At 47.0% G+C, this 14,126-nt stretch overlaps 1 protein-coding gene across 1 annotated transcript in view; it reads right to left on the bottom strand.

Annotated features, from left to right (window-relative positions):
• Lgmn (legumain) overlaps window positions 1-13,113 on the bottom strand; it is a 34,677-nt gene extending 21,564 nt beyond the window's left edge. The window contains exons 1-2 of the mRNA XM_059279652.1: window positions 12,964-13,113; window positions 2,383-2,557 (exon numbers count right to left, since the gene is read on the bottom strand). Of these exons, the coding sequence (XP_059135635.1) occupies window positions 2,383-2,526 (144 nt within the window). The 5' untranslated portion in view covers window positions 2,527-2,557; window positions 12,964-13,113. The remainder of the gene's footprint in view (window positions 1-2,382; window positions 2,558-12,963) is intronic.
• Window positions 13,114-14,126: the final 1,013 nt, after the last annotated feature.

The following is a 14,126-nucleotide window of genomic DNA, read 5'->3' on the forward strand; positions in this document are numbered from 1 at the left end:
TGTTTTTTTAAGTGGGTTCTAGGGGTTGAACTCAGGTCCTAGTGCCTACACAACAGGCATTTTACTGAACAGACTATCTCCTCAGCCCCTCCTACATACTTTAAGCTTTTTCAAATGTGGCTGCTAGGACTTTTTCCATGACTCATGCAGCTCTTACTGGACTAGGCAGCTCTCAAGCCAGCTGGCTGAGTCTGCATCCTACCCAGCCCCCCATGTACCGCTTGCCAGCTACAACCACACTGGGCAAACTGCTGGCCACTTCCATCCAAGTGTTGGTGGATAAAGGGGGATTGAGAACAGGCTGGGCTCCATGCAGCCCCACTGTGAGGATTAAAGACCTCAGAATGCTCTGAGGAGAGTCTACAGCATGATCCTGTGACAATCTACGCACCCTGCATCTAAAGTTTAAATCAACTTTTGTTGTTGTTTTGGTTTGGTTTGGTTTTTCAAGACAGAGTTTCTCTGTGTAGTTCTGGCTGTCCTGGAACTAGCTCTGTTCTGTAGACCAGGCGGGCTTCAAACTCAGAGATCTGCCTGCCTCTGCCTCCAAGTGGTGGGACTAAAGGTGTGTGCCACCATACCTGACTAAATCAACTTATTAAAATGACAGTGTTATCAGTTACATAGAAGTCAGCCTTTATTTTTATTTATTTATTTTTTTGTTTTGTTTTGTTTTGTTTTTCCAGACAGGGTTTCTCTGTATAGCATTGCGCCTTTCCTGGAAATCACTTGGTAGCCCAGGCTGGCCTCAAACTCACAGAGATCCGCCTGCCTCTGCCTCCCGAGAGCTGGGATTAAATGCATGCACCACCACTGCCCAGCAAAGTCAGCCTTTAAAATACACCGTGGTAGCTTCCCGCTTACTAGCCGGGCAGCCATGACCACTTTCTAATTCCAGAACATTCTCACTACCCCCAATTCTATGAGCAGCCATTCCCCTGTCTCTCCTCTACCCAGCCTTTGCTGCCCCTGTAGGTTTTCCTAATCTGAAGTGCCATTTAATGGAATCACTAAATGTGTGGTCATTGTGACTGGCTTCTTTTACTTAGCGTGTGTTTACAATTCTTCCATATTGAAGCACTTGTGTTTACTCCGTCCTTTCTGTGGTCTGATGTAGGGAGGCCCAAAACAGCCTGACCATACAGCTTCCATGACAGGCTTATTGGCAGGCAACATGTGGATCCATGAAAAGCCATAAGATGACACCACCCAAGGATGAGCATCTAAGGGAAGTACCTGACATCCCAAAGATTCCAACAGTTAGATAAGATTAGGTTAAGAGACAGGGTTACTCTGTGTAGCTTTGGTGCCTTTCCTGGAACTCACTCTGTAGCCCAGGCTGGCCTCGAACTCACAGAGATCCTCCTGGCTCTGCCTCCCAAGTGCTGGGATTAAAGGCGTATGCCACCACCACCCAGCAAGATCAACAGATGTCACTGAGCCTAGAACACACCTATTTCTCACCAAGATACCCCTAGGCAAATGTCAGCCAATTAGGGTCCTGAACCCCAGAAATCCCCTCACCCCAACCTCTGCTATGATTAAAAACCCTACTCTGCCTGGACTCGGGGGCTCTCTGCTCTCACTGCTGGGGACAGATGGAGAATCCAAACTCGGACTTGAATAAAGCCTCTTTGCATTTGAATACGTATCCGGTGTCTCTGTGGTGGTCTTTGAAGGGTCCCTGGGATCTAGGCTTAACACCGATCATGTTCCCATCCACACTAATGTAGGCAAGGCTGATACCAGCACAAGATTTTACATAGACATGTTTTCATTCCTTTTGGGTCCACCCACACCCTGGGGTGGGATCTTTGGATACGGGGTAACTATTTCACCTTCTCCAGACTGCCAAGCTGCTTCCCCAAGGCCACCCCTTCTTCCCCGCAGGAGGCTGTCTGTTAACTATGCTTTTCCCTCATTTCCACAAGCTGATGTGGTGTGTTTCTGCAAATCAGCGGAAACACAAGGTAAGTAAAGGGACAGAGGCTCAGAGGGCAGAGGGGTCAGGACTGTGTTCCCAGAGTTCCAGCCCTGCTTGCCCCTTGCCATGGGCCTCAGTTAAATCACCTCCCCTCTCTAGCCCTCAGTGTCCTTTCTGTAAGATGAAGGTGTTAGCAAGGGCTCTCATCTCATAATCTTGCACCCAGGATACGTGGTGATGTCTGAAGACTGAGTTTTGAATTGTGACAGGCAGGCAAGTGATGCCGCCATCACTTCAGACACAGTACAGACCCAAAAAGGGAATAATACCTGGTTCTGAAGGCCACCAGTGTGAGAGACAAAGAAATCCCACATTATACTATGACAAAATTGTCTTCCAAAATGACCACACCACTTTGTGGATACAAAGCCAGTAATAAAGACACTTCAGTTTCTTACCTGGTGCCGGTAATTATACCAGCCATTGGAGCCCGCCACAATCACCACCCAGTGCTTGCCGCCATCCTCAGGATCATCCACACCAACGGGGAGAGCACCAGCACCCAGCACCAGGCTGAGAAGCACAGCCGCTTTCCAGACCATTCTGCACCCCAGTGTCAGCTACACAAGAAGGCTAGAAAGGAAAATGCAGAGGTGATTTTAAAGAGACAGGAACTAGAGATAACATCACAGCACCTGGGGCCAGAGGGCATACTGCTTAGCACATAGGAATGTGCTGAGGGTAACAATGAAGACGGAAGAACCTCTCGGAGCTTTGGCCACAGGTGAGGGGGCAAAGGGCAGTCCTGTCCCTACCTCTCAAACCTCCATACAAGAGCCAGGTATGCCCACAACCAATCTCTCCGGATACTATCCAGAGAGCACTTAGGCCAACTTCTCAAGTTCCTACCACAGCCCAGAATGCAGATGACATCCCAGCTATCCTGTGCTGGTGACATGTCCACAGCATACTCTGAACTGTTTGTGCGAGAACACACATGTGACCTAGCAGCGCAGAGAAAAGTGCAAAGCAAACGTAAAATGTAATGGGAAGTTTTGTTTTTTGGGTTTTTTTGCTGGGTGGTGGGTGGAACAGGGCAATCTCCTAAACTGCCTCTTATTATAATAAATGTTTATTACTTGACATTTTATTTATTCTTGGGGGTGGAACGTGTACATGTTACAGAGGTCAGAGGACCACTTTAGGGAGTCGGTTCTCTCCTTCCACTCTGGATCCCAGGGACTGAACTCCAAGTCAGCTGGCCTGGCAGCGAGCACCCTTGCCCACTGAGCCATCTCACCAGCTCCAATGTAGATTACTTATAAAGTTTGAATATGCAGTACAATGAACAATAATGTGAACTCAGGTTTCCAGGAAGGGAGCACAGAATGGGGGAGGTGGGGAGAGATGCTGCACCTGTGTTAAAGATTCTACAAGACCAAAGGACTGGGCTTCAAGATTATGGAGTTAAAATGTTGCAGACTGGAGCCAAATGATCTTGGGCTACTTTTAGCCCTTTGCAAATCATTCACTGCCCTCCTGTGTCTAAACTAACATCCTTGTGACTATCACAACCTTACAATGTAGCCTTAGCAAACTGCTAGAGTCCACCAGTCCAAAAGTCAAGAATGTCATCAGTTCCCATCTGAATTCTACAGCAGTGACACCCCCGCTTTGCTGTCTACGGTCCCCACCACTGGATGCGGTAAATACTTTGATTAATGACTTTCTTTGTTCTGCCCCTAATGAAAAGCACATGCAACCACTTCCACATGGTATCTGTGTTCCCTGGGCCAAGGTCATTCATATTTGGCTCTCTCTCATATTTGGCTCTCTTATTCCCTCTGAGGTGAGAGCTGTTTTTGTATCAACAATAGTGACAATGATTCAAGTCTAAATGTGAGCCATCTGGCTAAGCTATGATCAAATTTGAATTCCTGTCTTTGTCTGACACTCAACAAACACATGTGTCTGTGTACCCAGCAAAACAAACATTTTCACGTGTTTTTAAAAAGGGGAGGTTAAGAGAGGGTACTGCTCCTGCAGGGGAGCTGAGCTCAGTTCCCTGCATCCATGTTGAGTGGTTCACAACTGCCCTTAACTCCAGGTCCAGGAGTCTGGAACAGTCTACCAAGCTCTACAGACACCTACATTCATGTGCACTTACACACACACACACACACACACACACACATACATAATTAATAATAAAAAAATAATTTTTTCTTTTTTTTTTCAGAGCTGAGGACCGAACCCAGGGCCTTGCACTTGCTAGGCAAGCGCTCTACCACTGAGCTAAATCCCCAACCCCTAAATTTTTTTTTCAAAATAAACGGAGGGAGGGCAGAGGAAGGTATGAAGTGACACATCCAATATTTCTGGAGTATCTTTGGCTAAAGACCAGTCTTGTGTGTTCTAGATTCCTAGCCCATTAGTTTCTGCCCCATAGTTCTGCATCTCAAGGCTTTATGCTTAAGGAATTACCCAGCCTATATTATACTTTTAATGCCAAAACTTGTTTTGCGTGAGACAAATGTCCTGATGTGTTTCCCAAACTGGTCTCCAACATCTGGTAAACAATCCTCCTGCCTCAGCTTCCAGAAAAGCTGGGACTGCAGGCATGTCCCACCACACATGTTAATGCCAAAACTTTAATCCCAGCACTCGCCAGGTTGATCTCTGTGAGTTCGAGGCCACCCTGGTCTACAGTGTGAGATCCAGGACAGGAACCAAAAGTACAGGGAAACTCTGTCTCGAAAAACCAAAAAAACAAACAAACAAAAACCTTTTAATACACAAGGTAGTAATAAGGCCGTATGCTAGCCACCATACGTTGTGACATTAGCCTCTCCCTGTGTCCTGAAATGACACACCCAGGTCTGTGACCCTGTGATAAAAAGTGTGAGGACTCAGCAGAGAGGACCTGTGGGGCTTGCTCTGCTTTGTTTCTGCCCTCAGCAGCTAAGGCACTACTATGGTCTTTGGTCTATCTCTAAGCTGAAGAAGCCCCATCCTCTGTCCTAACGCTCCCAAAATCAGAGAAGAGACAAAGAAGAGAGGAGAGGAAGGAAGCCCTGTGTCTGCAGAGAAAGGGGAAGGAAGCCAGGGTACCTGGGGTGGAGCCTCGAGTGAGGCTACATCAGGCACCAGTTCACATGAGAACCTCATTAGGTAGACTGTGACTGAAGGCCAGGCCCATGAACAGCTTGCACTTCTAAAGCACTCCTGGTACACAGATGTTGCCAGCCTCAGATTGCACTTGGATGCAGAGACTTCAGGCATGAGCCCCATGGGCTCCCATCCTCCTTGACCCTAAACCCAGCATCCCTGCACTTGGGACTGGGACGCTTGGTCACTGCAAATGTCTCAAATTCAAGAATCAGATCCTGAGTTGGTAAGCCTCAGTCAGTGTAAATTAAGGTTCCTCTTTTCCTGCCTCCTCCTCTTCTTCCTCGCCCCCCATACCTTAGCACCCTAAGTGTGTGTGTGTGTGTGTGTGTGTGTGTGTATGTGTGTGTGTGTGTGTGTGTGTCAGACCTTAGCATCCCAAGTCTCAGTGTCTATGTCTATCCCCTCCCTTTAGCATCCCAAGAGCTGAGATTACAGCATGCACCACCACGCCCAGCTTGCACGGCAGAGTTCATGGAGGGAGGAGGAACTCTTGTAACGGCTCCCAGGTTTGCTGTTTGGTCACGGGATGGCGGGGGTAGGAGGGTTAGTGAGCTGCTGAGGTGGTTTCAATGCAGGGACCAGCTGATCTGTTAATGTTAACCCAGGGAGGCTCCTCCACAATCCTAAAGGCCTGATTAGGGCCCCCCACGAGACATATTTAAACAAAGGACAAGCCAGAGGACACCAAAGAGCAGCAGCACATGTCCCCAGCGCTCTCCACAGGCCCCACCAGAAAGTGCACGTGACCACCAGCAGTGCTGCTGCTTCTTCGCCCTGCACTTATTTAGCTTCAGTTCAGCTGCCCGGAAGCTTTCCAAGATCCAGTCAGCAATGCTTTCCTGTAAAAGGCCAGACAGCAAATAATTTTGGCTTTGCAGGCTAAACCATCTAACAAATCATTTGACCCTCCCGGTATTTTATGAAAGCAACCATAGACAATATAAGAATGGATGAACATGGCTGTTTAAATAAAACTTTATTAAAAAACAAACAAAAAACAGGTAGCAATTTGACCTATGGGCCAGTTTGCTGACTTTGCCCTCGAGAAACAGAATGAGCTCCTGGCCCCAAATACCGTCTGAATGGCTAGTATAATCTCCCATCAAAATTACCAAACTGATCCCTGGTTTACATCAGCCTCTGCTAAGTTTGGTTATGTGACTTATTCCCAAAGAGGCACTCATTCCATCCATGGGTGGCATTGATATGTGATTTTTCTCCTAATATTTAGCGGGGGAAGAAATAAAATCCACATGGCTTTCAATGTTCAAAGTTTCCAGAGCCACAGATTTAACCAAGCTTGGATCAAAACCACTTGGGGGGGGGGGGTAGGGAGGCGGCTCAGTGGGTCAATCTCTTGCCATGTGTGCATGAGGATCTGAGTTTGAATCAACAGAACCCATTCAAAGTCGGGTGTAGCGGTGGTCATTTGTAATCCCCACACTCCTACACTGAGACCGGAAGCAGAAACAGAAGAATCCACAGAAGCTGGTGGGTCAGACAGCCTGGTGTATGCAGCAGTGAACCACAGAGACTTTCTTACTCAAACTGGATCAACACCAGGGTTACCCCTGGCCCCCACAGGCACCTGCAGCATGCACACACCTGCACTCAAACACATGAATGTGTGTACACACACATGCATATAAACGCATCATATACATCTGGTATATATGTATGTATATGGGGGTGGCATCTATGCTGAATTTGTAAGAGCCTTTCTTTTCTTGTCACCATCTCCAGAGCACAGCAGGATGACAATTACCTTAGGTACTGAAAGTCATCCAATGAGGAATTAAAAGATCTAAGATGGTAAGCCTAGGCTCTATACAAATGTCATGTCACATAAAGGACTTGAGCATCCTAGTTGGTATCCAAGGGAACCTTGGAAGCAGTCCCAAGGACATCCAGATGACTGTACTGGAGTCAATGTCCAACCTGACTGTGAGCAGTACAACAGACACGGCCAGTTTAGCCACCTGGATGAGCCCATACTACAGCAGCTGGAAAAACCCAGCCCTTCCTTGTATTTCATACGTGTGTCACTGTACTGCTAGGAAGGAGCAGCAGACTGTCAGAGGTCTACCTCGGTCCCCTTACTCATTCATTCTCACAGTGGGTGATCCCTGTGAGCACACATCACTTTCAGACAGGGCGGAAGCTGAGACGGGGAGAAGAGGAGGAACTTGCAGGTGAGTGACATAAATCTGCCTGAGTGGGCTATTCCTGTCCCATTGCACCAGCTCACTGCTCCTGTGAAATCAATCCTGCTGGGTCCATGACTATAGACAGCTCCAGCCTGGGGCTCAAACACAGAGTGGGTCTTCAGCCCTTCCCCTAGGACACCCATGACCTCTCCCGTGCTATTAAGGCACTAGTGGGAGCTCTTGTGTGCCCCACCATGGAGACCTTGAGCCACACACTCCCTAAGTCAACTGCCAAACATGAACTTTCCCAGCTGCCAAAGGTTCATCCTTGGCCATTCCAACCATGACGCTGTTCAGCTAGACCAGAAAGTCAAGTTAAAGACTCGCCTCAACTTCAAGAAACAGATCATCAAATGGACTTAACTAGGGACACTGGGACAGAGTGAGCATTCTAGATTAATTCTCATGAGCCATACAGGTAATAAAGGCAAGGTCATGGGGTCATCTAAGCAGCTAGGTCAAGTTCAAAGCCAGGTATGACATCTCCGTCACCACAGGTGTGACCTCTCACTGCCAGCTACCATTCAGTACTGGCTCTGGGTCAGGTGCAGCAAGCCAAGCCAAGAAGCTAGTTAGTTAGATGATGACATCGCTGAAGAACTTCCAAACAGGAAAGTCTTCATCACACTCTGTTCTCTGGGATGTTAGAGTAAAAGCATCCTGCAAACGGCTGACAACATGTAAGACGAACAAAGAGGTGGTATGGACTGTGTGTGGGCTTGTTTGGTTGGGTGTTTGACACAGGGTCTCATTATAGAGCAAAGACTGACCCAGAACACACAATCCTCCTGCCTCCAACTCCAAGACACTAGCATTACAGGTGTGCATATCTACCTCTGCACTAGGCAGTTTCCTTAATCAAACCTTTTTGCTGTGTTGGTTTTCTGTTTTGCTTTATTACATTGTATTCTGTTGTATTTTGAGAAGAGACACTTTCAAGTAGCCTAGGCTGGCCTCAAACTCACTATGTAACTAAGGACGACTTAGAATTCCAGATTTGCAGCCCAACTTAGTGGCAAACACCTTTAATCCCAGCGCTCAGGAAACAGAAACCAGTAGATCTGAGTTCAAGGCCGGTCTGGTCTACAGAGTTCCAGAATAGTCAGGGCTACACAGGGAAACTCTATATTGAAACACCGCACCACCCCGCACACACAAAATAACTCCAGATGCTTCTGTCTCTACCTCCCAAGTGCTGGGGTTACAGTGAGCCATGTACCCAGCCTTGTTTTCAGATGCTAGCGATCAAACCCAGGGACTCACAAGTGCTAGGCAAATGCTCTATGACTGAGCTTCATCTTCAGGCCTAATTTCTCTAAAACAGGACCCTCTGTTACAACATAGGGAAAGCACTCCCTCTCTAGTAGGACTACAGTTCGAAGATCTCTCATCTTCTGGGTTTCCTGTTGAAGACTAAGGTAACTAGATCCTATCTCAAATGAAATGTCTTACCAGATGACTTTACCATTTTCCTCAACTAGGAGACTTTGAGATTTGGTGAGGAGCCAGACTGTACCCAGACTGTAACCTCTCTAGACCCATCTAATTCTGGTTCCATCAAAATTACTCTACCTACTTCCTGTGGACAAAAGCTATGCAAAAAACTCTCGTGTAGACATGCAAATGGATTCTAACAAAGGGAGGTGGCACAGACTTCCTCCATTTCACACTCCAGTATTTCCAGTCTACAGACATGGCTGCACTCTGGAGCATCCTTTGAACTGGCTGTAATACTGCAACAAGTCTTATTAATAATTTAAGCAAAGCCCTTAGCACATGTTCATTTTTAAGATGTGTACATCTTAACTTCACCTTTTAAAAAAAGTATCTTTACCATTACAGAAACCACAAGCATCTACCTACTCCTAAGCAAACAGAATCAAAGCCTCAGACGTCTAGGGACACAGCCTCTAGTGAATGGCTGACAACTTCTTGATACTTTTATTTTCAACGCCTATTTGAAATATGAATTTGTTTAAACCACGATTGTTATTTTTGAAACTTGGTTCCATTACAGTTTGTGGTCTTTTTCCAAAATGACTAAAGGAAGCTTTCATAGTTACATGTTAACTGTGGGAGGTTAGTCCTTTTTTTTAAAGAAAATCCAGGCTGGCCTAGAAATCAAAAAGACCCACGAGTCTCTTTCTGAGTGCTGGAACTAAAGGTGTGCACTACTACACCCAGCCTTGAAGTTTGACTTTTTTGTTTGATTTTGATTTTGTTTGATTTTGTTTTGATTGATTCCTGGCTGTCCTGGAACTCACTCTGTATATCAGGCTGGCCTTGAACTCACAGAGATTGGCCGGCCTGTCTGCCTCCAGAGTGCTGGGATTAAAGGCATGTGTCACCAGGCCTGGACCTGAGCTTGCACTTTTTACTGTATCTTTTTGTTTGTTTGTTTGTTTGTTTGTTTTCCCTTCAAGAATTGTAAACCAGAATTTTATCAGGCTCATTATACTCTTAAACAGTTCTACAGCCATCCACTGAACACTTCCTGACTTTGGAGTTTTTGGCTGTTCCTGGTTTCTTAGCCACTATAAACAATGTCACCAACACATTCAACAAATCTCTCTTTATACACAAATCTCTAGGATATTTACAAGAACCAAGGGGGGGGGGGTGTTTGTTCTGTTTTGAGACAGAGTCTATGTAGCCCTGGTTTCCTGGAATTCTAGGTAGACCAGGCTGGCCTTGACCTCAAAGAGATCCACCTGCCTCTGTCTCTCAAGTGCTAAGAACACTGGGTTTAATTCAACCTTTTTGTAAGGGGTTATTTGTTCTAAGGCAGGGGTTTTCTCAGCTTCCTAACACTGCGACCCTTTAAAACAGTTCCTCATGCTATGGTGACCCCAACCATAAAATTATTTCATTGCTTCTTCATAACTGTACTATTGCTACTATTATGAATCATAATGTAAATATTTGATATTCAGGATACCTGATATGCAACCTCCATAAGGTTGAGAACCACTGTTCTAAGGTAAACAGTAATCTCATTTCTTCCATCTTTTCTTCTGATAGCAAGCTTTACATTCTCTAATATAGATACATAAGTATCTAATCATGGGGGTTTTTTAGTTTAAAAAATGAGTCTCACCACATGTTTACTCATGCAGATTTCAACAGCCTCAATGCTTGTGACAACTTCCTCACGATAAACTGAGATTTGAATTTTGGTCTACTAAGCAACTTTCTGCAGCTTAAAAAATAATATTAGACAGCCATGGAGATAATTCAGTGGGTAAGGGCACTTGCCCAAGAAAGGCTGATGGCTTGATTCCCAGAACCCAGAAAAAAACTGAGTCATGCATCTGTAATCCCAGAACACCCACCCAAGGATAGGAGGAAATGGGAGAATCTCTCAGATACCAGAGGACCAGCTAACCTGGAGTAAACTGTGTCCTGATTGACATACGTGAGCCATGGAAGGAGTGCAATTGTGGAGGGAGGGAGGGAGAGAAAGAGAGAGAGGAGAGAGAGAGAGAGAGAGAGAGAGAGAGAGAGAGAGAGAGCGCTGGAGCCAAGGGTGTTGTCACAATCTAAAATCCCAGCATTCTAGAGGCTGAGGGAGGAGAATCACTGCAAGTTCTAGGTCAACCTGAATACAGAGCAAAACCCTGTCTCATAAAAATAACAAATGGAGTCTGGAGTGGCACACGGGACATACACCTTTAATCCCAGCACTCAGGAGGCAGAAGCAAGTCTATCTCTGTGAGGCCAGCCTGGTCTAAATAGTGAGTTATAGGACTTCCAGGGCTACATAGAGACACTGTCTCAAAAAATAAATTAATAAGAATATCGAGCATTTCTCCAAAAGAGTCCCAGGAAAATTCCAAAGGCAGAATTTTCACTTCAACACGGTGAAATGTGACTTGTTCGTTTGTAACAGCAACCACATCATATGCAACAGTGACCCAGAAGATCAGGAGCCAGAAGGTCCCATCACTGTGTCACTGTAGCTGCCACAGTGCTGTGACCCAGTTCTTTACTCCTGTGTTTCTTGCGATGCTGGTAGCAAGCCCCTGTGCTGCCAGTCACACATAATTATGTGCCAGGCATGACCCTTCACTAGTTAGTTACTGCAGAGAGTCCTCCCAGTTACTATAAATAGAAAATATTCTGTGAAACAGCAGCCAGGTTGGCCGGGCAGCAGCCTCATCCTTCTCATGCACACTACATCATCTCTGACCACACCTAGCAGCTTGTCCAGTGAGTGCCCGACACTATCCAGGCTCCTGTGAAAGCCCCCCATGGTGTATGCACAGCAGACTACTGACACATGTCCCCATCAATAAGCAATGTCCTGGACATGGTGCCATCTACTCAACAGGTCTCAAATTTTCTTTCTTTTTTTGGTTTTTCGAGACAGGGTTTCTCTGTGTAGCTTTGTGCCTTTCCTGGAACTCACTTGGTATCCCAGGCTGGCCTCGAACTCAGAGATCCGCCTCCCAAGTGCTGGGATTAAAGGCATGCGCCACCACCGCCGGCTCGAATTTTCTTTATTCCTCCCAAAGATATAGCTCCCCTGGAGGCTATTGTGCCGCCCGCCCTTCTAGTCTTCAGTGTGGCCTCCTCTAACACTTTCTACCCTACAAACACTTCCAGATAAAGAGAAATCTACACTAAAGGCAGCTCACTGGATATTCAGGACAACATCCACATTTCCCACTAAAGGGGCACCTGTCTCTCCTCCTAATCAATTCACTCCCCCATGTAATCCCGTACTCTAAACAGACTCCACAATTCTAGGTCCAAAGAACTGTCCACAACTTTGCCTTGCCGTATTCCAGGTAATGCACATTCCTCCTCCACCCCACTAGCCACTGCCCATCGCCCATCGTTCCAACTCCACTCCATTCTCTGCTGCACGAAGTCCTACTTCCTCCCAAATGAGAATTGGATGTTGTCCCTGTACACGAAGGACTACTTCTATCCTTGACAAAATGTTAGCAACGAATATAGCATGGTGGCGCAGAATCCTGTAATCCCAGGCTTCAGAAAGCTGAGGCAGGAAGGTCACTGAATTCAAAAACAGCTTTTTGTTGAGTTTGAGGTGTTGTGTCAAGGCCAAAACCAAACAAAAGCTTACTACAGCCCAATAAATGTTTGCTTTGCAGTCCCAGAATAAAGAATATTCCAGTCACTACAGACCACAGAGCAAGTCTCAAACCCTGACCACTCATTTTCATCTATAAAACGAAGCAGGTGACATAAGTTCCATCCTCCAGCCCTCAGTGTCTAAACCGCTTACACGAAATAATTCTAACCCTAACAGGGGCCGGGACCACACAAGGCCAGCTTTCACTTTCAAGGTGGATGTGAGCCGTCCTGAAACCCACCAGCTCTTCTTGAAAGGAATATTTGGGGTATTCCTATGAGGTATTTTTGTTGAGATCGAGAATTGCCCCTCTCCACGGGTGCAATGTTCCAAGTTAAAAGCATCAACAATCATGCCACGGACCCTGCCAGGCACTGCCTAGCTGTGAGACCTCAGCAAATCGACTCCTCCTCCAGTCTAAGTTTAACCCTCCAGGGGAACCAGCCGATCCAGCAAAACACACTCGCGACACAAACAAGCCTAGGGCTGGGTGGCCCCAGGAGGGAATTACTACTCAGAAGGAGTCGAAGGATGAAAAACCTAGCCAAGAGCCCGTAAGTCACCTCTCGTGTGGCGTGGGTCCTCCTGGGGGGCCCGCGATTACCTGGGCGAGTGGGTGACTGCCGCGCTGACTGCAGGACCGTGGGAACTCCGAGAGTCGCGCAGCCTCAGACCATCCACCTCCAGCGTCCACCTCGCTGTGATTGAGCTGCGCTGCCACCGCTCCCTGCGCTCGAAAACCTGCGTACCCTGATTGGTGCGGCCTCAGTGCGTGGCGTTTAAGAATACCAATAGAAGCTGAGACTGAGGACGGCGAGCCAGAAAGACTACGAATACCAACATGTGTGGGCGGGGCTTCAGGGCCCTGTGGGCGGGGCTCGGGGCCCTGTGGCCTGGGTTTGGCCTGAGCTCTTGTATCAGGAGCTTGACTTGAGCTGGGGACTTTAGGAGCAGTGAAGGGTCGCTAGAACTCACTGGTCTCCTGACATGTCAGCGCGTTGGACCTAGTGATGCTCCCCTGTCGTCCACTCCCAGGATCTGTTGTAATTTTGTTGGTCTGCCTTGACCTGTGATCACACTCCAAGAGACCGGTGACCACCCCAACTTTACAGACAGAACACCTAATAATATCATGGAGCTTAATTTTTTTCTCAAGCTCTCAGAACACTTTCAGTGGCGGGAGCAAACCTTACCAGTCTAGTCCTGAATCCCAAGATCCCAGTCTGCTGTTATGTCTCGAGTGTTGGGCTTCACAGTGAGCTGGAGAAAAAAAATACTGTATGTGCAAGTGCCGTGAGCTGGCGCTCGGTACATTGAACTGATGGAGTTAGTGTGATAAAATCCATGCAGTCTTGCATGAGTATATCAGAACCCAAGACAGGGCCACATTCCAGGGTGTGTGTACACGCATGGGCGTACCTGCAGGTGCATGTACATACATATGCATATGAAAGTAGAGGCCAGAGGTTAACCTCTGGACCCACTCGCCTTACTTTTGTCTGTGTGTTTTGGGTTGGTTTGGTGTTTTGAGACAGGATGGCTGTCCTAAAACACAATATGTCGACCAGGCTGGCCTTGAACTCAGAGACTCTACCTCTGCCTCCCTAGTATTGGGATTAAAGACATGCTTCACTATGCCCAGATCTACCTTCTGTTTTGAAAAGGGTATCTCATTTGGCCTGGAGCTTACTGAGTGGGGTAGCCTGCTGGCCAGTGAGTAAGTCCC

Source organism: Peromyscus eremicus, chromosome 14, assembly GCF_949786415.1.
Source record: "Peromyscus eremicus chromosome 14, PerEre_H2_v1, whole genome shotgun sequence".
NCBI lineage: Eukaryota > Metazoa > Chordata > Mammalia > Rodentia > Cricetidae > Peromyscus > Peromyscus eremicus.